At 43.2% G+C, this 18,565-nt stretch overlaps 1 protein-coding gene across 1 annotated transcript; it reads left to right on the top strand.

Annotated features, from left to right (window-relative positions):
• The first annotated feature begins 2,254 nt into the window (after positions 1-2,254).
• On the top strand, positions 2,255-12,763 carry KIFBP (kinesin family binding protein). Its single transcript, XM_082223725.1, has 7 exons — positions 2,255-2,726; positions 4,639-4,737; positions 7,390-7,469; positions 7,550-7,733; positions 8,310-8,394; positions 9,827-9,936; positions 11,345-12,763. The coding sequence occupies exons 1-7, from the start codon at positions 2,340-2,342 to the stop codon at positions 12,221-12,223; spliced, it is 1,824 nt and encodes a 607-aa protein (XP_082079851.1). The 5' UTR covers positions 2,255-2,339; the 3' UTR covers positions 12,224-12,763.
• The last annotated feature ends 5,802 nt before the right edge of the window (positions 12,764-18,565 follow it).

Here is an 18,565-nt window from a genome sequence, read left to right as displayed (position 1 = left end):
AAAGCTGTGGACAAAAGGACCCATTGTGTTTGCAGAATGCAAAGTCCGGATCCAACCCAACGGCTGCTATGCCATCCCTTTGTGCTAGTTAATGTGAGTGGATGGTGGTGCAGGATCAGGAGCCAGCTGGACTAAATGCAGTGGTGCTCAACCCCAGTCTTCTACATTACTCTTAAGGCCATAATCATGATCACTTTGCTTGGCTGCTGACAGATGGCACCACAACCTACAGCTTTCTGAGAGGTATCAGGCCATTGTAGTAGCCTTGGAGGGAGGTGGCAGTGGGTGGTCCAGGCAAGTTTTGGATAAAGTTACAAGTAGCCAGGGCAGCTGCTCATCAGATGTCCGGCTCCGCTGCCCACTTTACCCACTATGTTGTTTCAGCTTTGGTGGCAGAAGGCAAAGAGGTGGGAAGTGACAGGAGAGCAGTACGGTTGTCAGGGAGCTGTCCTATCATGAGTGTCCTTCCACAGCTCACCTGAGCTGCTGTCTTCTGCTTGCAAAAGGCCTCAGCTGAGTGTGGGAGACTTGGTGAGGCCTGGAGGGAAGTGGGAGCTTTGTGGGGAAGAGCTGGGGTTGGTGCGCCTTGGCACTGTTTTGTACCTCTTGACATGGGGTGGGGATCAGGAGGATGGACTGAAGTACATTGAAGCTATCGGCCTGGGGCAGGCTTAGGAATCTCCGTTTGATATTTCAGATCAAGATGTGTTAGTGGGACAATCACATTTCAGTTATGTGACATTGCAATTATGTCATGTGATGGGTTGCCCTGCCCATATGTCAAAGTAGGCCCACAGGGTTGGAGCCAAACAGGTTCCTCACTCCTGGTCTAATAGATAAGTGTGTGGGGTTGGTGAGGGGAAGGGTTGTTGTGGGTCACGGTTGTAGGTGGGTTTGGTAAGCAGCACAAGCTGTGGTGGACACCTAGTGTTGAGAGTGGGAGAGGTAGAGTGCAGTGCAATGCAATGCAACCCACCCACCCCACCCACTCAGCCAATCCCATTATCACAACCCTGTGAATCTGAAATAGCATTGAAAATTGTAGCCTTGGTTCACCCAACAGCCCACAAAGGGCACTAAACTCCAGAACAAGCTATTAGCTGCACATATTTTTTAATAATATAATAATTTATTATTTATACCCTGCCCATCTGGCTGGGTTTCCCCAGCCACACTGGGTGTGGGTGGCTTTTAATGTTTTGATGTTTGGTTTTAGACTGTTGTAACCCATTTTGGGACCTGCTGGTGAAGGGTAGGTAATAAAATAACAATACACATTAATAATACACTATTATTATTATTAATATTAATATTATTACTACTACTATGTACTGCTTTTTTGCCCAAAGCCCTCTAAAAGCATGAAAATGTATCATACAGAGGAGTATAAGAAGGGAAGTGCCATTGATCAGTAAATAAAGCAACACAAGATTGCAAAATCACAACATTCGAGTGTGGGGGGAAAATCCTTCCCAAGTTTATTGACCAGTCTGATAAATATTTTATATTTAAATATTAAACCATGGGGATTCTCCTGGGTTCCCTCCCCTCTTCTTGAGGGTTTTGTGTTCCAAGTTAGGAGCCACTGTAAATCTCTGGGCTATGAAAAATCATCTTTAGATCCAGTACTCAACCAAAGACGACAGAGTGTCGTGACACCCCTTAACAGTCGTGGCTCCCCCCCCCCCCCGCAAATTATCCTTCCAAAGCGATAGCTTGTAGGGTGCCAGGAGTTACTGGGAGATCCCTATTCCCCCTCACGGAGATAATCACAAAACTACGCTTGAGCCCAATTTCCTCTGCAGCCGCGTGCTTTTCGCGCGCGCGGCCCTTGGCGCCCACCGCGGCCTCTGCTCACTTCTAGGGCCCTGCGGGACCTGACATCTTTCCGCAGGGCCTGCAAGACAGAGTTGTTCCGCCAGGCCTTTGGTCAGGGCGCAGCCTGACTCCCTCCTCTGGCAACCTGCACAGAATTTTGCTTAATTGGTTGCCATCAATTTGATTTAATTAATTTTTATAATGAAATATTTTTAGATTGTGTGATTATTTGACTGATTATTTGATTGTTGTTAGCCGCCCTGAGCCCGGCTTCGGCTGGGGAGGGCGGGATATAAATAAAATTTTTTATTATTATTATTCTCCTCCGTCCCTCGGCCGCCTGTGACGTCACTCGCTCCCCGCGCCTCCATTTTAACTGAGGGAACGAGGTTGACGCGCATGCGGACTACCCTTCGGGAGGGTTCTGGGCGGGCATAAAGCCAACTGATCGGGAGAGAGCGAGCGAGCGGAGGAGGCGAAAGACGAGCGAGGGAAGCGCAGCAGCCCGTTCAGTGGGGAAGATGGCGACCCCCGCCGAGTGGGCCTCCCTGTGCGAGAAGTTCCGCAGCGCCGTCAACCTCTCCTACGTGGAGTCCAAGAAAGACCCGGAGACGGAGCCCTACCGCTCCAAGTACAGCGCCCGGGAGCTGCTGGAAGGCATCAAGCAGCAGCTGGGCTCCGAGGAGGCGGAAGGCAGCCCGGGAGGCGCCGGCGGAGGCGCGGCCGGGGCCGAAGAGCGGGAGCGGCAGCGCGCCGTGGCGCTGGCCGCCGTGGAGTACGAGCTCGGGGTGAACCACACCGACACGCAGGAGTACTCGGCCGGCGAGGAGCACCTGGTGAAGTGCGCGCAGCTGCTGGAGCCTCACCGCCTCTCCCGGGAGTGCGTCTCCCTCTACATCCAGGCCCAGGTGGGGCAAGGAAGGAAGGAAGGGGTCGTCGGTCGCTCCCCCCCCCCGCAATAGCTCACCCCAAAAGGGGGCTCAGACCCACAACTGCGAGGAGCGGTGGATAAGAAACGGTGCATGAACGTGTGCCCCCCCCCCAGCACACGCGCGTCAAACCTCTTTGCGTCGCTCGCGCTGTTTGGGATAATGCAGGTTCCTAAACCTCAGAGTGCCGCATACTTGCCGGGGCATTTAAACATCAGCCCGGGCACGTGGCGCAATGTGTACATTCATCGCCCACCCGTCTTAACAGCAAAGGTTTTCTTGGGCCTGGGCAGTCACCGTTTGTCCTGGGAGATGGCATCATTTGGAAGTCAGAAATCAACTGGGGAGAATGAGCTTTCCTGACGTGTGCAGTTTTCCTTACGGAAAGGGCTGTGTTTTTAGTTTTGTTAGCCTAATCGATTCTGCGGCATCTCTCCTCATTATGACATCTAGTCGATGCATAATAGGCATCTAAGACGAATAATATGTTGGCTTGGATCCAAAGTCGGATCTAATGGCTAGCGGAAGAGAGCAGGCAACGTTTGCTGGTTCTCTCATCCTCCTGCACCTCTTCCCACACTTCCGGTGTTCCTCCATTATTAGAAGGGGGGAAGGAAAGGGGAAATCAGCAAAAAATATTCTTTCCTTCTCTCCTTTTCTTTGAGCAGAGATTTTTGTCAGTAACTTAACTCACAGGATCTCAAGATCCAAGTTATTTGATTTGGCACTTTGGAACTCTTATTGAAGTATTGGATGATGCCCCCAAAAGATGTGTGGAATGTTACATAACATTAACTGTCCACACTTTTTTAATCCATCAATGAATGAAGTTGTTTCCTCCCCACTCTTCTCATTGTTTTGCCTTTTTGTAAGACTAACCTTTGAACTGTTACCCATTCTATAGAAGTATTGTTGATACAGCATATCAGAGTTGGAAATCCAGAAGGCTTTCTGTGTTTTGTTGCTGCTGCAGCCATGTGTCCATTCTTCTTGTTTTAGTGCAAGGGGGTGGCATGTGTCAGATTGGAGAAATGCAGTGCTGCGGTGCAAAGTATTAAGGGAGGGTTGAGCTGGTGGTAATGGCAGACTATCCTCTGGAATATTGGTTTGCAAGGTAGTAACACTGTTACTTCAAGAAATGAAAAACAAATTTGCAGTTCATGGGCTCACAGTGATTATTTACTATTGCAGTTTGAGAGCTGAGTAACTCCACTCAAGAGAGTCTGTGGATCAAAATAATTTGTGTGCCAGTATCAGGCTGTGTGTACACAGCATGTTTAAGGCTTCTCCAAAAAATTCTTCCAACAGTTATTTGTTAAGGGTGCTAGGAATGGTAGTTCTGTGAGAGGTAAACTACAATTCCCAGAATTATTTGGGGAAAGGCATGAGGTTTAAATGTATGGGGCGTACACAGCTGCAGTAGCAAGGAAGGAATGATGACATTTAGTCCAGATGGCTTTTGTTCGCAAACTACAATGGTGTTAGAACTAGACCACTGTGGCTCCCAGTGACCAATAATAAAATGATTTGAGTTTTAGAATTGTAACCTTTTGGACTAGCTTGAAGCTTCTTCTGTTTCTTGCATGTTCATACTAATTGTTTTATTGCTTGCATGTTTCCCATCCTGGGCTCCTTTAGGAGGAATGTCAGGATACAAAATTCAACAAATTAATATTAGGCACTGGAAAGGATAGCTTATATTGAGGTAATGTGCTGCACATCCCTGGCCTGGCTCCCCAGTATGTGTCTTTAAGGCAAAATAAGTATAGTGTAAGTCTGGTTCTTGTATAATATGTAAGGGGGTGACCCCTCTTCCCTATTCACTGATGGTGGATTTGTGCCATTCATAGCTTTACAAAAAAAATGTTTCAATTTCCCTCTTCTTTTGTAGAATAACCTGGGCATCCTGTGGTCAGAAAGAGATAACATTAAAACAGCTCAGACTTACTTGGAATCTGCAGAGGCTTTATATAATCAGTACATGAAAGAGGTAATGTGTTGTATGAGCATGTCTTATGTTTCTGTAATGTGGTGGCACCTCAAGGCATAATAAAAATTGCAAGTTCTAATATCAATGAGTTTAAATCATTAAATAATAAACAGGCTTTCTGGATTAATTGTTACTGAGTTTTGCAAGTTGAGAGGCCTGTTTTCTCATGTTATAAAATGAGACATTTTGATACAATATATGTGTTGTCAGGAGTTTTCATGCCTGAATTCTGAAAAATGATTATAGTACTAAGTGAAAAATATATCTACTGTTCAAATATCATTTTTAGATAGATTCAAAATGGTTGGCATTGATGCAGAGTGTTCTGTGCAAACAGCTGACTAGAAAATCAGTGTCAACTCACAATGGCAGCTGTGCTTTCATCCCTCTGTAACCACATAAAGCATCTATAAAACAGCTTAGGGACACTTCCATTATTAGCTATAATAACTGGAAAATTCTAAAAACACTTTGACTTATTGCTGTATGGCTAAAATGCAGTGCAGAATTAGTTTTCTAAAAAAGAGCTTTTCTGTATTTCAGGAGGACTTATAACAAGCTAAACTCCTTATGCATAACAAGCAGCCTTCTAAGTTGTTGACTCTGCTGTGCCATAGCATTAGCACAATGGAACCTTTGTTATACCCTCGGGGGCGCTATTTATGCACTGCACGGCCTTTCTGCATTTCCAGTGTTTGTTCATTCTCCGACATGGCTTCTATGAAACCAGTGGAGTGCTGCACTTTGGCAAATTCTAAAAAGTGATGCTGAAAATATTTCACTTGTTTCATATTTACGCTCTTGTCTTATTTTGCTGAATTTGCTTTTGACTAGAGATGATGATGCTTTGGAGAAAGGCCTGAGAAGAACATGCCTGCCTTCTTGTTTAATCCAGTGTAGTTCCTCTGTTTCTTAACAACCTACCTGTCACATTTAGAGTATTCTTCCTGGATTGTTGAATCTAGGTACTAGTGGCTCAACTTCCTGTGCGCTGGTTTATGTTCATGCTAAACCTGTCATCTCCCTAGTGTCAAAACCCTGCCTTGGGAGGTGTGTCCAGTCCCACTTGATCAACCTTGATTTGAGATTAAATGTCTCATGCCCTGTCAACTCATTTCCCTTAGTTTTACTTGGTTGGAAATAAGAATTATTGTCTTCTTCCTAATATGATGGGTGACCTTTCCCCCTTGCAAGTGCATTTAAGATACCATTGTGATATTGTATGTCATAGATTATTTAGAGAGGAAGCTGCTTTTATTTCTTTATGAATTTGTCTCTCCCCTTCCCCATTTTTCTCTGTCCCTGATCTTAATAAAGCTTCTTAATTCCGAACCTGTTATTTAACCAGATACTTTGACAGTGCAAGGAGCAGGTGTCCCTCTGTGCTTGGCCAGTGGTTTATGCTACACACGCAGACATAGGGCAACAAAACGATTGATGAATTGACAGGTTGAATGCTGCAACTCAGTGACAGGGAGGTAGATAAAGGTGACTGTAGGCAGCTGCCCTGGTCTGAGTTTCACTTGAAAGCGCTTGCAGTTCTCCCTGCCGAAGAGGTGAGGTAGTAGTCAGGTAGTGGTGGCAAAAGAAATCGTGGGAGTCCAGACTTGTTAATCACACCTATAACGATGGAAGGGTTTGCAGCTCCAGAAAGACCTAAAATGAAATGGAGCTAGAGGAACCAGATTTGTATTCAGAACATATTTCCAGAAACCTTTTGTTGGATTTGTTAACTATACATATGGGTCTTATTTATTGTTATTAAAAAAATTATCTTGCTTTTCAGCAATTATGCCCTCAAAGTGACTTATTAAAGGTAGAAATGTGGTGAAATATTAAAAGGGGTATTTGGGGGCCAGTTGCTGCCCTCTCCCTGATTTTGCAAACTCCTCTATCTCTGTTAGCCCCATTTTAATTGGCGTAGAGCTGGGGCTAACTCAAAATGGCGTCTGCCACTATCCCGCCAGTTCCCAAGCAGAAAAAAGAAGAAGCCTTAGTGGTTTGCAATAAAAACAGCTACAAATTAAGCTTGAGAAATAAATTTATAACAGGGACATGTGACTACTTTGTGCTCTAGAGTTGTTCAAGAGCTTGAACTAATAACTGGATCTCAATATTAAATATGCTGTTCGTTCAGTGGGATATATTTCTCTTGTGTTGTTTTTACCTCTGTGTGATGTCTTGTACCTAGTTGCAACCGCTTTTGTCTTGAGTGCAGTGAGTAGCACATAAAGCAAAAATTTCTGAATGCATATTCTTACAGAGTTTCTGGTTTGTTCATTGAGGTAAACTTTCTTTTTTTCTATATTGTTACATTTACTGAAAGTCTTGTTTAAAAGCATCACATTCTTTCTGTCAGTGCTGCAGAGTTCAGGAGAAGTAACTGTTCAAGAGGATAGAACAGGTTTTTAGAAGAATGTGCAGTTAGAGATGCACGATTACAGGTTCTACAACACAATAGGGAAGAACAGATTTTTAAGAAAGAGATATGTCTTCTGGTTGGATGTCTTGATACTTAGATGTTTTGTGCAATAAGAACATATTTCTGGATGCATCTTAACTTAATATTCTCTGCAGTACCAAAGTGCAGCCTGTAGAGAGCATAAATCCACTGTATGTATTTATTAAGTTTGTATATGTTATGTTTTGCAGAATGGGAATCCCCCGCTTGATTCCAGTGAACATTTTATGGATGAAGAAGAGAAACTTACTGACCAAGAAAGATCAAAAAGGTATATGTTGAATTGTAAAGTCAGAGATTGGGAGGGGTGTTTCTGTCTTAAAATTAAATCTAAACCCTCTGTTTCCCCAGATTTGAGAAAGTCTATACTCATACGTTATATTATCTGGCCCAAGTCTACCAGCACCTGGAGATGATTGAGAAGGCTGCACAGTATTGTCATACCACCCTTAAACGGCAGCTTGAATATAGTGGCTACTATCCAGTAGAATGGGCTCTCAATGCAGCTACTTTGTCTCAGTATTATCTCACAAAGGTAGTCACTTCAATGTTTTCTTCAGTGTACCTAATTTGTTAAGGTGCTACCAATGTCAGAGTTGCTATTTGACCAGCTTTCAAAAAGCTATTGTTATCTGTGGTAGGAGTCTTATTGGCAGGCATTGGGTTGCATAATCTTCCACACTAAGTTAATTGCACTTAGGTTTCCTTTGAAATCCATGGGACTGAAAGTCATGACTAACTTGCCTCATTCACTTTGTAAGTCAATGTTCTTTCCTAGCTTTGTTGGCATTTACAGATGTCAAACTCACAGCCAAAAACATGAATAACAAAAGGGTCTTGTTTCAGGAGAAGTGCATTAGAGGAATTTATTCCTCAAATTTGTTATGATATGAGTGTGTATGTAAGGGTGGGGAGACTCATTAGAAGACCTTTACATGTTTGTCCTCAGCTTTCTTACTCTACAGCATTGCCAGATTATATCCCCAGATCCTTCAAAGATCACACATTTGGGCAAACAATTGGGCAACTGAATTATTTCATTCTTAAATATTAAGAGAAAAATATCTTACTGCGTGCCAGGAACAAACGCCACCATGTCTTCTCCTTACAGCAATGTTTCATGGAGTCCAGGCATTGTTTAGCAGCTGCCAGTGTCATCTTTGGCCAAGCTGGACAGGTGCCATCTGCAGAGGACAGTAAGTCATCTCCTTTTAATCCTCACTGTAGTGGCTTTGAGTTGTATGGGTTAGCAAAAATGTTGAATTCTCTGCTTGCTGTCCGTTTCAGTGCTGCATTGATTTTGTGGGACTGGGGGAAGAAGTTGCAATGTGAGAGGGTGAAGAGGTGCCCTTCAGCAAGGCTACACTTCTCTAATGGGCTTGTACAGCTTTGAAACTTAACGGTGCAGACTTGGAACATAGTGGTGGTGCCGAGGAAATAGCTTTCGATATTTCAACTTTAGAGAGGGAGAGAAGATGTACAGTTTTCCTCTGTTCATAGAATTGTAGAGTTGAAAGGGACCCCAAGACTCACCTAGTCCAGCCTCCTGCAATGCAAGAATCTCAGCTAGATCATGCATGACAGATGGCCACCCACCCTGTCCTTAAAAACCTATAAGGAAGCAGAGTCCACCACCTCTTGTGGGAGTCCGTTCCACTGTCAAACAGCTCTGACTCTCAGAAAGTCCTTCCTGATGTTTAGTCAGAATCTTCTTTCTTGTAACTTGAATCCATTGGTTTGGGTCCTGCCCTCCACAGCAGAAGAAAACAAGCTTGCTCCATCTTCCATGTGACAGCCCTTTAGATATTGAAGATGGCTATCATATCTCTAAATCTCTTCTTTACATGGTTAAACATACCCAATTCCCTCAACCATTCCTCATAAAGCCTGGTTTCCAGAACCTTGATCATCTTGGCTGCCTTCCTCTCCAGATGTTCCAGCTTGTCAATATCCTTCTTAAATTGTGGTGCCCAGAAGTGGACACAGTACCCCAGGTGTGGTTTGCCCAGGGAAGAACAGACTTCCCTTGAAAGGAACACTAGACTTCTATTGATGCAGCCGAGAATAGCATTAGCTTTTTTTACTGCTGCATCATACTGTTGACTTCTGTTAAGCTTGTTTACTAAGACCCTTAGATCCTTTTCACATATATTATTGGCAGTCCAGGTGTCCCACTTCTTATATTTTTGCAGCTGCCTATAACCTGCTATAAGTTGTATTGGTAGTATACCTCGCTGTTTCATTTTTTACTTTTTAGGACTGTTAATGCTAGAAATGCTTAAACTATTTTAACGATGTTATGAAAACTGTGTTCTAAGATGTTCTTTACACCCTGTTTTCCTGAATAGAAATTAAATGTCTCCCTCTATTTCCAGTAGAAGTATCTTGAAGCTGTTTGATCCCCCTTACAATATGGAAAAGCTTCAGGATTAGAAAATATTAGGACCAAAAGTTAAACCTTCCTCCTTATAACCATTTAATAGATTCCAGTAGTATTAGTTACTTGAATTCTGTGTAGTCCTTCAGGTAATTTTAAGTGGCTAACTTATTCTCCCCCCCCCCCCCGAGATGGCTTTTCAAAATCTAACTGTCAACTAGCCTAATGAATATTGTAATATTTTAAACCAGATGAAACAGAACAAGATCAGCAAGACCTTCGCCAGAGAAGAGCTGAAATTGCAAGGTGTTGGATTAAGTACTGCTTGAACTTGTTGCAGGGAGCCAGGAAATTGCTTGAGGTAATCAAGAAACGGAGTGCAAATAACCTTTTTAACATTTGCAGGAGTAACTAAACACAGTAGTTGCAACAGCTGCTAGTGGTGCTGAGACTCAAGGCTATAGTAAATGTAAGTCACAAGGTTGCTGTGTGTACAGAGATAGGAACCAAAATCAGTTGAGTGCTGGAATCTCTGCTTAATTTTTAAACCTTCAAGCAATATTCTGCTTGGGCAGTAGAACACTTAATCTTGTGTTTGCCAGTTTTGACCATATCACCTTGATTTCATCATGGGCCTTGATGCTTTACTGATAGTATCCAAATGGGTTCAGTAGGAGCTAGATACATTACCTAACCAAGAAAGCAGAGTTTTCTTTGTTAAAGCTAGTCTGCAATTGGTGCATACTCTGTGTTTACACAGTTTTACACTTCAACTTCTTCGGTAGTTTTCTACTTGCCTATTATTGTCCTGTCAGAGTGGATATTTAGCAGTTGGGATAGGCATGCAGGCAAGTATTCCCATATGTCCCAGTGGCCGTGAAGATGTCAGCATCTCATCTATTAAAAAATCAGCTGTGTAATTTCCACTGCCTTGTTAGGTTTTCCTAAAATTGTTGTGGTGCTTATATACTGCTTTTTGTCCCAAGTGACCCCAAAGCAATTAAAAAAAGAAAAGAAAATATCATTATGAATCACAAAACACCATTAAGATAACAGTAAAATATTAGCAGCATATGTAAGCTGCTGAGATTTTCAATTTGGGAAAGCAGTTCCTACTGTCTGATAACACAGTACAGTCATACCTCATGTTACAGCTGCTTCAGATTACGTGCTTTCGGGTTGAGGACCACGGGAAACCCAGAAGTACTGGAACGGGCTACTTCCAGGTTTCGCTGCTCGCGCATGTGGAGAAGCGCCAAATCGCACCGGCACAGACACAGTGCTTCAGGATGCGAACGCTGCAGGTTGCAGATGTGCCTCTGTTACGGATTACATCCGCTACCCGAGGTTCCACTGTAGTACTAACAATGGATAGGAAAGGAAAAAGAGAACCCTACAAGATGTCAGATATATTGGGAGTGGTTTAACGAAAATTTCAAGTATGACAACCACTTGCTGTGAAATAAGTCAAGGAAAATATCTCAAGAGTTACTGCTTGGAGAATTGTTGAAAACTCTTTAATATGCCTCCTCCACTAAGTTGCTGCAATAAGCTCAGCTTGTGTTTCCATTGAATTCTCAAAATAAATAAGAATCATATATGGAAGTACTAAATAATTTCTAGAAATCCAAAACATGTATTTTTCTGTCATGCAAACATAGGAATAACAGAAGTTGCTACTGTGAACGTGATTAATTTATCAAATTGGCGGTATCTAGTTTTTTGACATCTCGTGGAGAAGTATTTCATACTGTGCATTCTTGTTTTAGGACAACATTGGGGAGCTGGATCCAGACAGGCAGTCGGAGCTTAAAGCCCAGCAGAAGAAAGAGGAGGCTGAGAAGGAAAAGGACAGGAAGAAGGCTGTTCTGTTTGGAACTAGTGATCTGTGTGACTCTATTTTGGCCATGGAAGAAAAAGTGAGCTGTGTGTTTCCACTAGACTTCAAAGAAGCCAGAGAAGTCTTCTTAGTGGGTCAGAATTATGTCAATGAAGCAAAAGATTTCTTTCAGGTAGATGGGTATGTCACTGACCACATTGAAATTCTTCAGGATCACAGTGCCTTGTTCAAGGTGCTGGCATTCTTTGAAGAAGATTATGAGAGGCGTTGCAAGATGCACAAGCGTAGGATAGATATGCTGGAGCCCATATATGCTGGCTTAAACCCTCAGTATTACCTTCTGCTCAGTAGGCAGCTTCAGTTTGAATTAGCTGACACCTATTACGAGATGATGGATTTAAAAGTGGCCATTGGAAATAAGCTAGAGGAACTTGACTCCCACACAATAAAGAAAATCAATTCTCTTGCTCAGATGGCCATGAAATACTATGAACTCTTTTTGGATTCATTGAGGAACCCTGATAAGATTTTCCCCGAGACCCTAGAGGAGGATGTCCTGCGCCCTGCCATGGTGGCCAAGTTCCATATTGCCCGCCTTTATGGCAAGCTTATTACTTCGGATGGCAAGAAACAGTTGGAGAACATGCAGACCTCGTTGGAATATTACTCGTTTTTGGTAGACTACTGCGAGAAGCACACAGATGCCGTCCAGGCCATTGAAACTGAGCTAGAGCTCAGTAGAGAGATGGTTGGGCTTCTCCCAACAAGAATGGAAAGGCTAAGAGCCAAGCTTTCTACTTTCACTTAAACTCCTTCCTCCCGTGGAAATGTGCAATATTAACACAATCGCTGTCCAAATAGGCAGTTTCCCTTATGGCAGTTGCCTTGTAGTCATCCGACATCTGTTGTGTGCTCCCACTGTGACAGGCAGCATAGAACCCGTATAAAATGGAAAACTGTCAAGTGTAGTAATTCTCCCACACTTCAATATTAAGTATACAGTGAATGGTCAACTGGTGCTCTGTATTGCTTGCTCCGTACTGACATGCGCACCTTCCTGCCTTATTTTTCTCCTTCCACTACGTGGTCCAGTTTCCAACTGTAGTGCTGCTCTCCCAACTGTTTCTTCCAAAAGGGAACTTTTTGAGTACATTGTATTTACAACCCAATCCATCCCCACAAAATAAGAGACTTAGGTAGGTGGAATTTATTTTCCTCATTAACAGTCCCTGGAAAAAACCTTAACATATCTCTAATTTAATGGCGTCATATTTATTTTTGTATATGTTAGCTGTCCTCCTTTTGAATCCTGTTAAATAGGATCAATAAACAAACATGCCTGATTGCACATTCTCTTGCCGTCATTTTGTGTGTGTGTTGTGACCTGTTTGGCAGTAGAAACCTGTTCCAGTTTTTCTCCACAAGTTACAGCCTGAGTCTTAAATACATTCCAGCTATTACCAAACCATAGGCCAGGACTCTTGTTAGTCCCGTCCTACAACTGAAGTTCATATTCCCATCTGTAAGGACCAGAGTTGAACATTTAAAGACAATAAAAGCAAAAATTCTCTGGCAGCTCACATCTGTGTTCAATGACATATTCTCTTATTAATAGTGGTTTTTGAAAGGGAGAGGTGAAAATTAAGAAATGCCCACCATCCTATTCTCACAGTGGCCAGTCAGATACCTATGGGAAGCTACCATGTAAGACATGGATACAACAGCATTCTTCTGCTTGTGATCCCCAGAAACTGGTATTCAGAGGCATGCTGCCTCCAGCAGTGAAGTTAGAATCTAAGCATCATGGCTAGCAGCCACTCCTCCATGAATATGCCTATGCCTCTTATGTGAAGGAGTACTTTATTTTGTCTGTCCTGAATCTTCCAACATGGAGCTCCATTGGACACTCATGAATTCTAGTGTTATGAGAGAGGGAGAAAAACGTTTTCTTACCCACTTTCTCCAAACCATGCATACCTTTAAACACTTCTGTCATGTTCTCTCCCACCCACATACTTGCCATTTTCCAGACTTCTTGTTGTTTAGTCGTGTCCGACTCTTCGTGACCCCATGGACCAGAGCACGCCAGGCACTCCTGTCTTCCACTGCCTCCCGCAGTTTGGTCAAACTCATGCTGGTAGCTTCTAGAACACTATCCAACCATCTCGTCCTCTGTCGTCCCCTTCTCCTTGTGCCCTCCATCTTTCCCAACATCAGGGTCTTTTCCAGGAAGTCTTCTCTTCTCATGAGGTGGCTGATTTCCTTCAGAATGGATGTGTTTGATCTTCTTGCAGTCCATGGGACTCTCAAGAGTCTCCTCCAGCACCATAATTCAAAAGCATCAATTCTTCGGTGATCAGCCTTCTTTATGGTCCAGCTCTCACTTCCATACATCACTACTGGGGAAAACCATAGCTTTAACTATATGGACCTTTGTTGGCAAGGTGATGTCTCTGCTTTTTAAGATGCTCTCTAGGTTTGTCATCGCTTTTCTCCCAAGAAGCAAATAATTTTCCAGACTAAAAATCCCCAAATGTAATCTTTCCTCATTGGAGAATTGCTCCAGTCCCTTGATCATTTCTGGTTCTTTCCTGAATATTTTCCAGCTCTACAATGTCTCTTTTGAAGTCTGACCAGAACTGTACGTAATATTCCCAGTGTGGTCACACCATAGATTTGTCTAGCGGCCTAATGACATTGGCAGTTACATTTTCCACCTCTTTCCTAATGCTGCCTTATATGGACTTTGCCATTTTCACAGCTGCTGCACATGCGAGTCAACATCTCCATCAAGCTGTCCTCTGCAACCCCAAGGTCTTGTTCCTGGTCAGTCAACAGCAGCTGAGACTCCCATTAGCTTATATATGAAGTTTGGGGTTTGTTGGTTTGTGTTTTGTTTGTTTTTGCCCCAGTGAGCATCACTTACACTAAAATACACCTACTATTTTACTATCATTCACCCAGTTTGGAGAGCTCCCTTTGGAGATCTTTTCAATCACCTTTAAACATCCAAAGCAATTTGGCCACCTCACTGCTCACCCTGACTTCTAGATAATTAAATAAAATAATTAAATAAAAAAGCACAGGTACCACCCAATACTAATCATTTAGGGACTCCACTTTCCCCAAACCCTGCATTAGGAGAAAAGTCCCATTTATTCCTGCTCTCTGCTTCCTGTTTCTTAACCGGTCATTGATCCTTAAGAGGGCCTGTCCTCTTACTTCATGACTGTTAAGCTTACTCAGGAGTCTTTGGTGAGGTACTTCATCAGCAGCTTTTTGACAATCTTTAAGTACACAATATCTGATGGATCAACTTGTGACAATGTTTGTTGGCACTCAAGGAACAAGGTTTACTCTTGCGGAAGCCATGCTGGTTCTGCTTCGGTAAGACCTGTTCTATACCCTTAGTAATTCAGCCTTTACAGTGTTTTCCTTTAGCTTCCCAGCACAGATGCTAAGGTAAGTTGCCTGTAACTTCCTGGATCCTATCTGGGTTCCTGGTTAGGAGCTGAATCCTGGCTTGTTAAGCTATTTGCACAAGAGGAGCAAAGCAGCTGCAAAGGGGTTCCATTCACCTGCATGCAAGTCACCACAAGCCCACCACAAGACAAGAATGAGCAACATGTTTGCTGCAGCTTGGGCTGGATGTTTTTGATTTCGCAGTTCTGCCAGCAACTCATTTTTTGTGTTACTAAATACAGTACCCTTAGGGAAATAGAATGGGGGGGGGGGAGCAAGGGCTGCCATCTTCAGTGTTCCTTGCATCTTGATGAGGGTGGGAGAGCTATGGGTAGATTTGAAGATCACATTACACTTCCATTCATCTGTCCCTCTTGTACGCAGTACATTAACCATTTGAAAAAAATAACTATTCAAGAAAAACACCATAGCAGCAGGATGCTAAAACTGTAAGTTAATTGCAAGCTCACCGTGGGTAAATATTGGTTGTAACAAGGCAGTGAGGTATAATTGGGAAAACTATATATTTGATTTAGCTTGCCTACAAACCCCCTCTCCCCTCTGTGCTCCTGCTGGTGCTGCTACAATCTCTGACTGATGCACTGTGGAATTCTTCAATGATAGGTCAAGTACCATAAACAGTTACTCTGGAATTAGAAGGGTCTGTTATTTGTTTGATGCAGTCTGGAATACTTTTTCATGAACTAGGCAAATTAATGTTTTGCCATTTTTAGCTCTTATCAGGAAAGGGGGAAGAGTTGCCAGGCAGCGCCCACAGAGCAACCGTTGCTGAGAGCTTACGCCGCCTCCTCTTGCCCTAGTGAGAGACTGATCACATCACAAAGGCCAGCTGAGTTGCTGTGGGCAGCTGCTTAAGGGTCTGGCTATTCGGGACATTCTGTGGAACATCGAGAGAAGTTGCTCTTTGTTCTCTTCCGTTGTACAATTGCAAATTGTTTAGCAAGCCACCAAGAGCCCTAAGCATAGGACAAGATATGTAATCTACAGGGTACTGCCTTTGTAGATGGTCTGAAGACTACAGCTTGTTCAGAGTGCTGTGTTCAGGCTAGTGTCAGTGACTAACTGTTTGGAGCGTATTCCTTTATTGCTCAGTCTTAGGAAGCTGCCTTATGCCTGGGCACATTATTTGTACATCTAGGCCACTATTGCTTGTTCTGAGTGGCAGCAGTTCAGCTGCACATAATCTAAATTGTCTTGGTCAATGTTGGCACACAAGAACATTGTTTAGTGAATGTAATTACCTCCTCTTCCAATCACAAATTATCCTGTATTAATATTTATTTAATATTTTTGTTGTGGGGAGGGGAAAAGAAACTACTGTGCTCACTGAGGCCCCATCCCCAAGCAGCGGAGATTTTATTCAGTAACACCTCTGGCTACTGAGGGCTAGAAACTATTATTACTACTGATTTTCAGAAAGCTGAATTCTGTACTTTTCCTATGTGCTTACAAAAGAACAGGATCACTTTGGCTGTAAAGAGAAGCTGGACTCAAGGCATAGCGGCCCCTCAGCCTTTCTTTCTTTCTTTCTTTCTTTTTTTTGCAATATTGTGTGGACTTCTGAAACCATAACTGCTATGTGAACATCCAGTGGGCTAACCTGTGTTGAAAAGTTATGGAGCAACTTTCCCAATTTCCTGTTGCACTGTAACAGTGTAACAGCACAGATGCATGCATGTAATTTTCTTAGAAGCAAGTCTCACTGGTGGTCAATGGGACTTACTCTCTAGTGAGCATGTTTAGGTTTGGAGTCTAATAAGACCATTGTCAGTTGAGATGACTGCCAAAGTTAGGCATGGATGGCTGTAACGCTCCATAGCTTCCCAGGCAAGCTGTTCCGTTGAAAAACTTTATGAGCACTTAAGTGGTTGGTGCGTTTGTTTATTTAAAATCTATCAATGAAAATAACGGTTTTATGTCCTTGGTCTGTTGTTCGGAGAATATTAGCAACAACAGCTGCACATCCCAACCGCACAATTTCCTCTCCCAACTGGTAGTGATGTCAGTAAATGTTAGGTTTTGGTATGGAAATGCAATGCTGATAATCAAGTTTAATCTATTCACCGTGACCGCTGGCATACACATAGTTTTGCTGCTCTGAAGGAAAGTCTTTGTTTAATCAGGGCACAAGCCAGCCAAAGGTTATTTACCAATTAGTTGTATCAATTTCAATGAGAGAGTTATGGGCAAGAGGCTTTCTCAGTGACAGAGCACAAGGTCCCAGGTGTTCATCCCTGAAATCTTTAGGTAGGACTATGAAAGTTTTTCATTTGAAACCATGGTGAGATACTGCCAGTCAGTGTAGAGAATACATTGGTCTAACTTGGTATGGCAGCCTCCAACATTTCTAGTATGCACATTTTTAGTATGCACCATTGAAATATAAAAAGGGATGCTTAGCTTTGGGTGGATGGTGTTGTAGATCTAATTCTCTTATCAGAAAATAAGGCAAGGTTTCCTGGAGCATACCTCATCACATATCACCCAAAAACACACACTGCAAGTTACACGAAAGTTGCAGCAAGAGGGTGGGGTTGGGGAGAGATAAGCGTGTTTGTTGATTAATGATCCCCGCTCTCCTTAATTGCCCACTTCTCCTAAATATGATGCAGTAATTTATAGGATCATGGCATCTCCCCAACACAACAGGAGTCATTGATATGCTGGCATGTTCTATGTACAATTGCTGACGAGTAAGACCTGTTGAAAACATGCATAAGAGTGGGCTGCAAGTAGTTAAATTTGGTAGGGGTTCATATTGCATGGCTTTGCAACATACCTGCTCAACGTCTGTTGTAGCCTCAGCATGAAGCAATTGCTGTGAGAAACCAGTAACTTGCACAAAAAACTCCCTCTAAGCCACAAAGCGACAAGAAGCATAGCCTATAACTATGGCCTTGTTCTTGGAAACAGCAGATGAGGTGATAACAGTTATCATGCCAGAACTGCAAATGGGGCTCACATGACTAAATGATACTGCATACGATAAAAATCGGGGTCAGGCCAAGATGTTTTGTGACCTGAGGCATAGGAGAAGATGGCATCCTCCAACGTGCAGAAGTCGGCCAGATTGGCAGTTGACTCTTTCTTCAACACTGACAATGAGACGGCAACATCCACCACCGCAGCCTGGATTGGTACACACAATTCTGTCATCAAACACTTGGGCAACATTCCCCACCTCCAGCTGCTGCCACCAGAGGCACCTGCCTCACCATGCCTAGCAGAAGGACCCTGGAAGACATTATTCCTGCCCACAGAAAACTTGATACTGAGGGGAGAGCTTGGCCTTCTCCCTATCACAACCAGCTTTTTCCATGCAGAATTGTGTTTGCAGGAAAGAGCATTCCTTCTCATAGTCAGGTGGGCGGACTGGGGGAAGAGCGAGTTCCTTACACAATATGTGTTATGTTCACTATGCAAAGGATTGCCAGCACTTTAAATGGGGAAAAAAGCTGGTAGCATGGCGGGAGAGTACTACTCAGGATGTAAGGCCCAGAACAGGCCCAGTGCTGGAGTCTAATGCAAATTTCTTGTCACAGGACAGAGCTCAGTGTTTAGGGGTGGGTCTGAGGGAGCCAGAGTCTCTTCCCTCCCCCCATCCCATTTATTTTGTTATCCCATTCATTTTTGCTATTAAAGACCACTGGTGGATGCCATTTTGCCA

The sequence above is a fragment of the Podarcis vaucheri genome, assembly GCF_965113315.1.
Source record: "Podarcis vaucheri genome assembly, chromosome: 5".
Taxonomy (NCBI): Eukaryota; Metazoa; Chordata; class Lepidosauria; order Squamata; family Lacertidae; genus Podarcis; species Podarcis vaucheri.
This window is presented reverse-complemented; position numbering and strand designations above follow the sequence as displayed.

Excerpts from the sequence above, each read along its gene's own strand:
- KIFBP (XM_082223725.1), top strand. The coding sequence starts at position 2,340 with ATGGCGACCCCCGCCGAGTGGGCCTCCCTGTGCGAGAAGTTCCGCAGC. Across the intron at positions 7,470-7,549 it reads GACCAAGAAAGATCAAAAAG|ATTTGAGAAAGTCTATACTC; the intron begins GTATATGTTGAA and ends CTGTTTCCCCAG. Across the intron at positions 8,395-9,826 it reads GGTGCCATCTGCAGAGGACA|ATGAAACAGAACAAGATCAG; the intron begins GTAAGTCATCTC and ends ATTTTAAACCAG.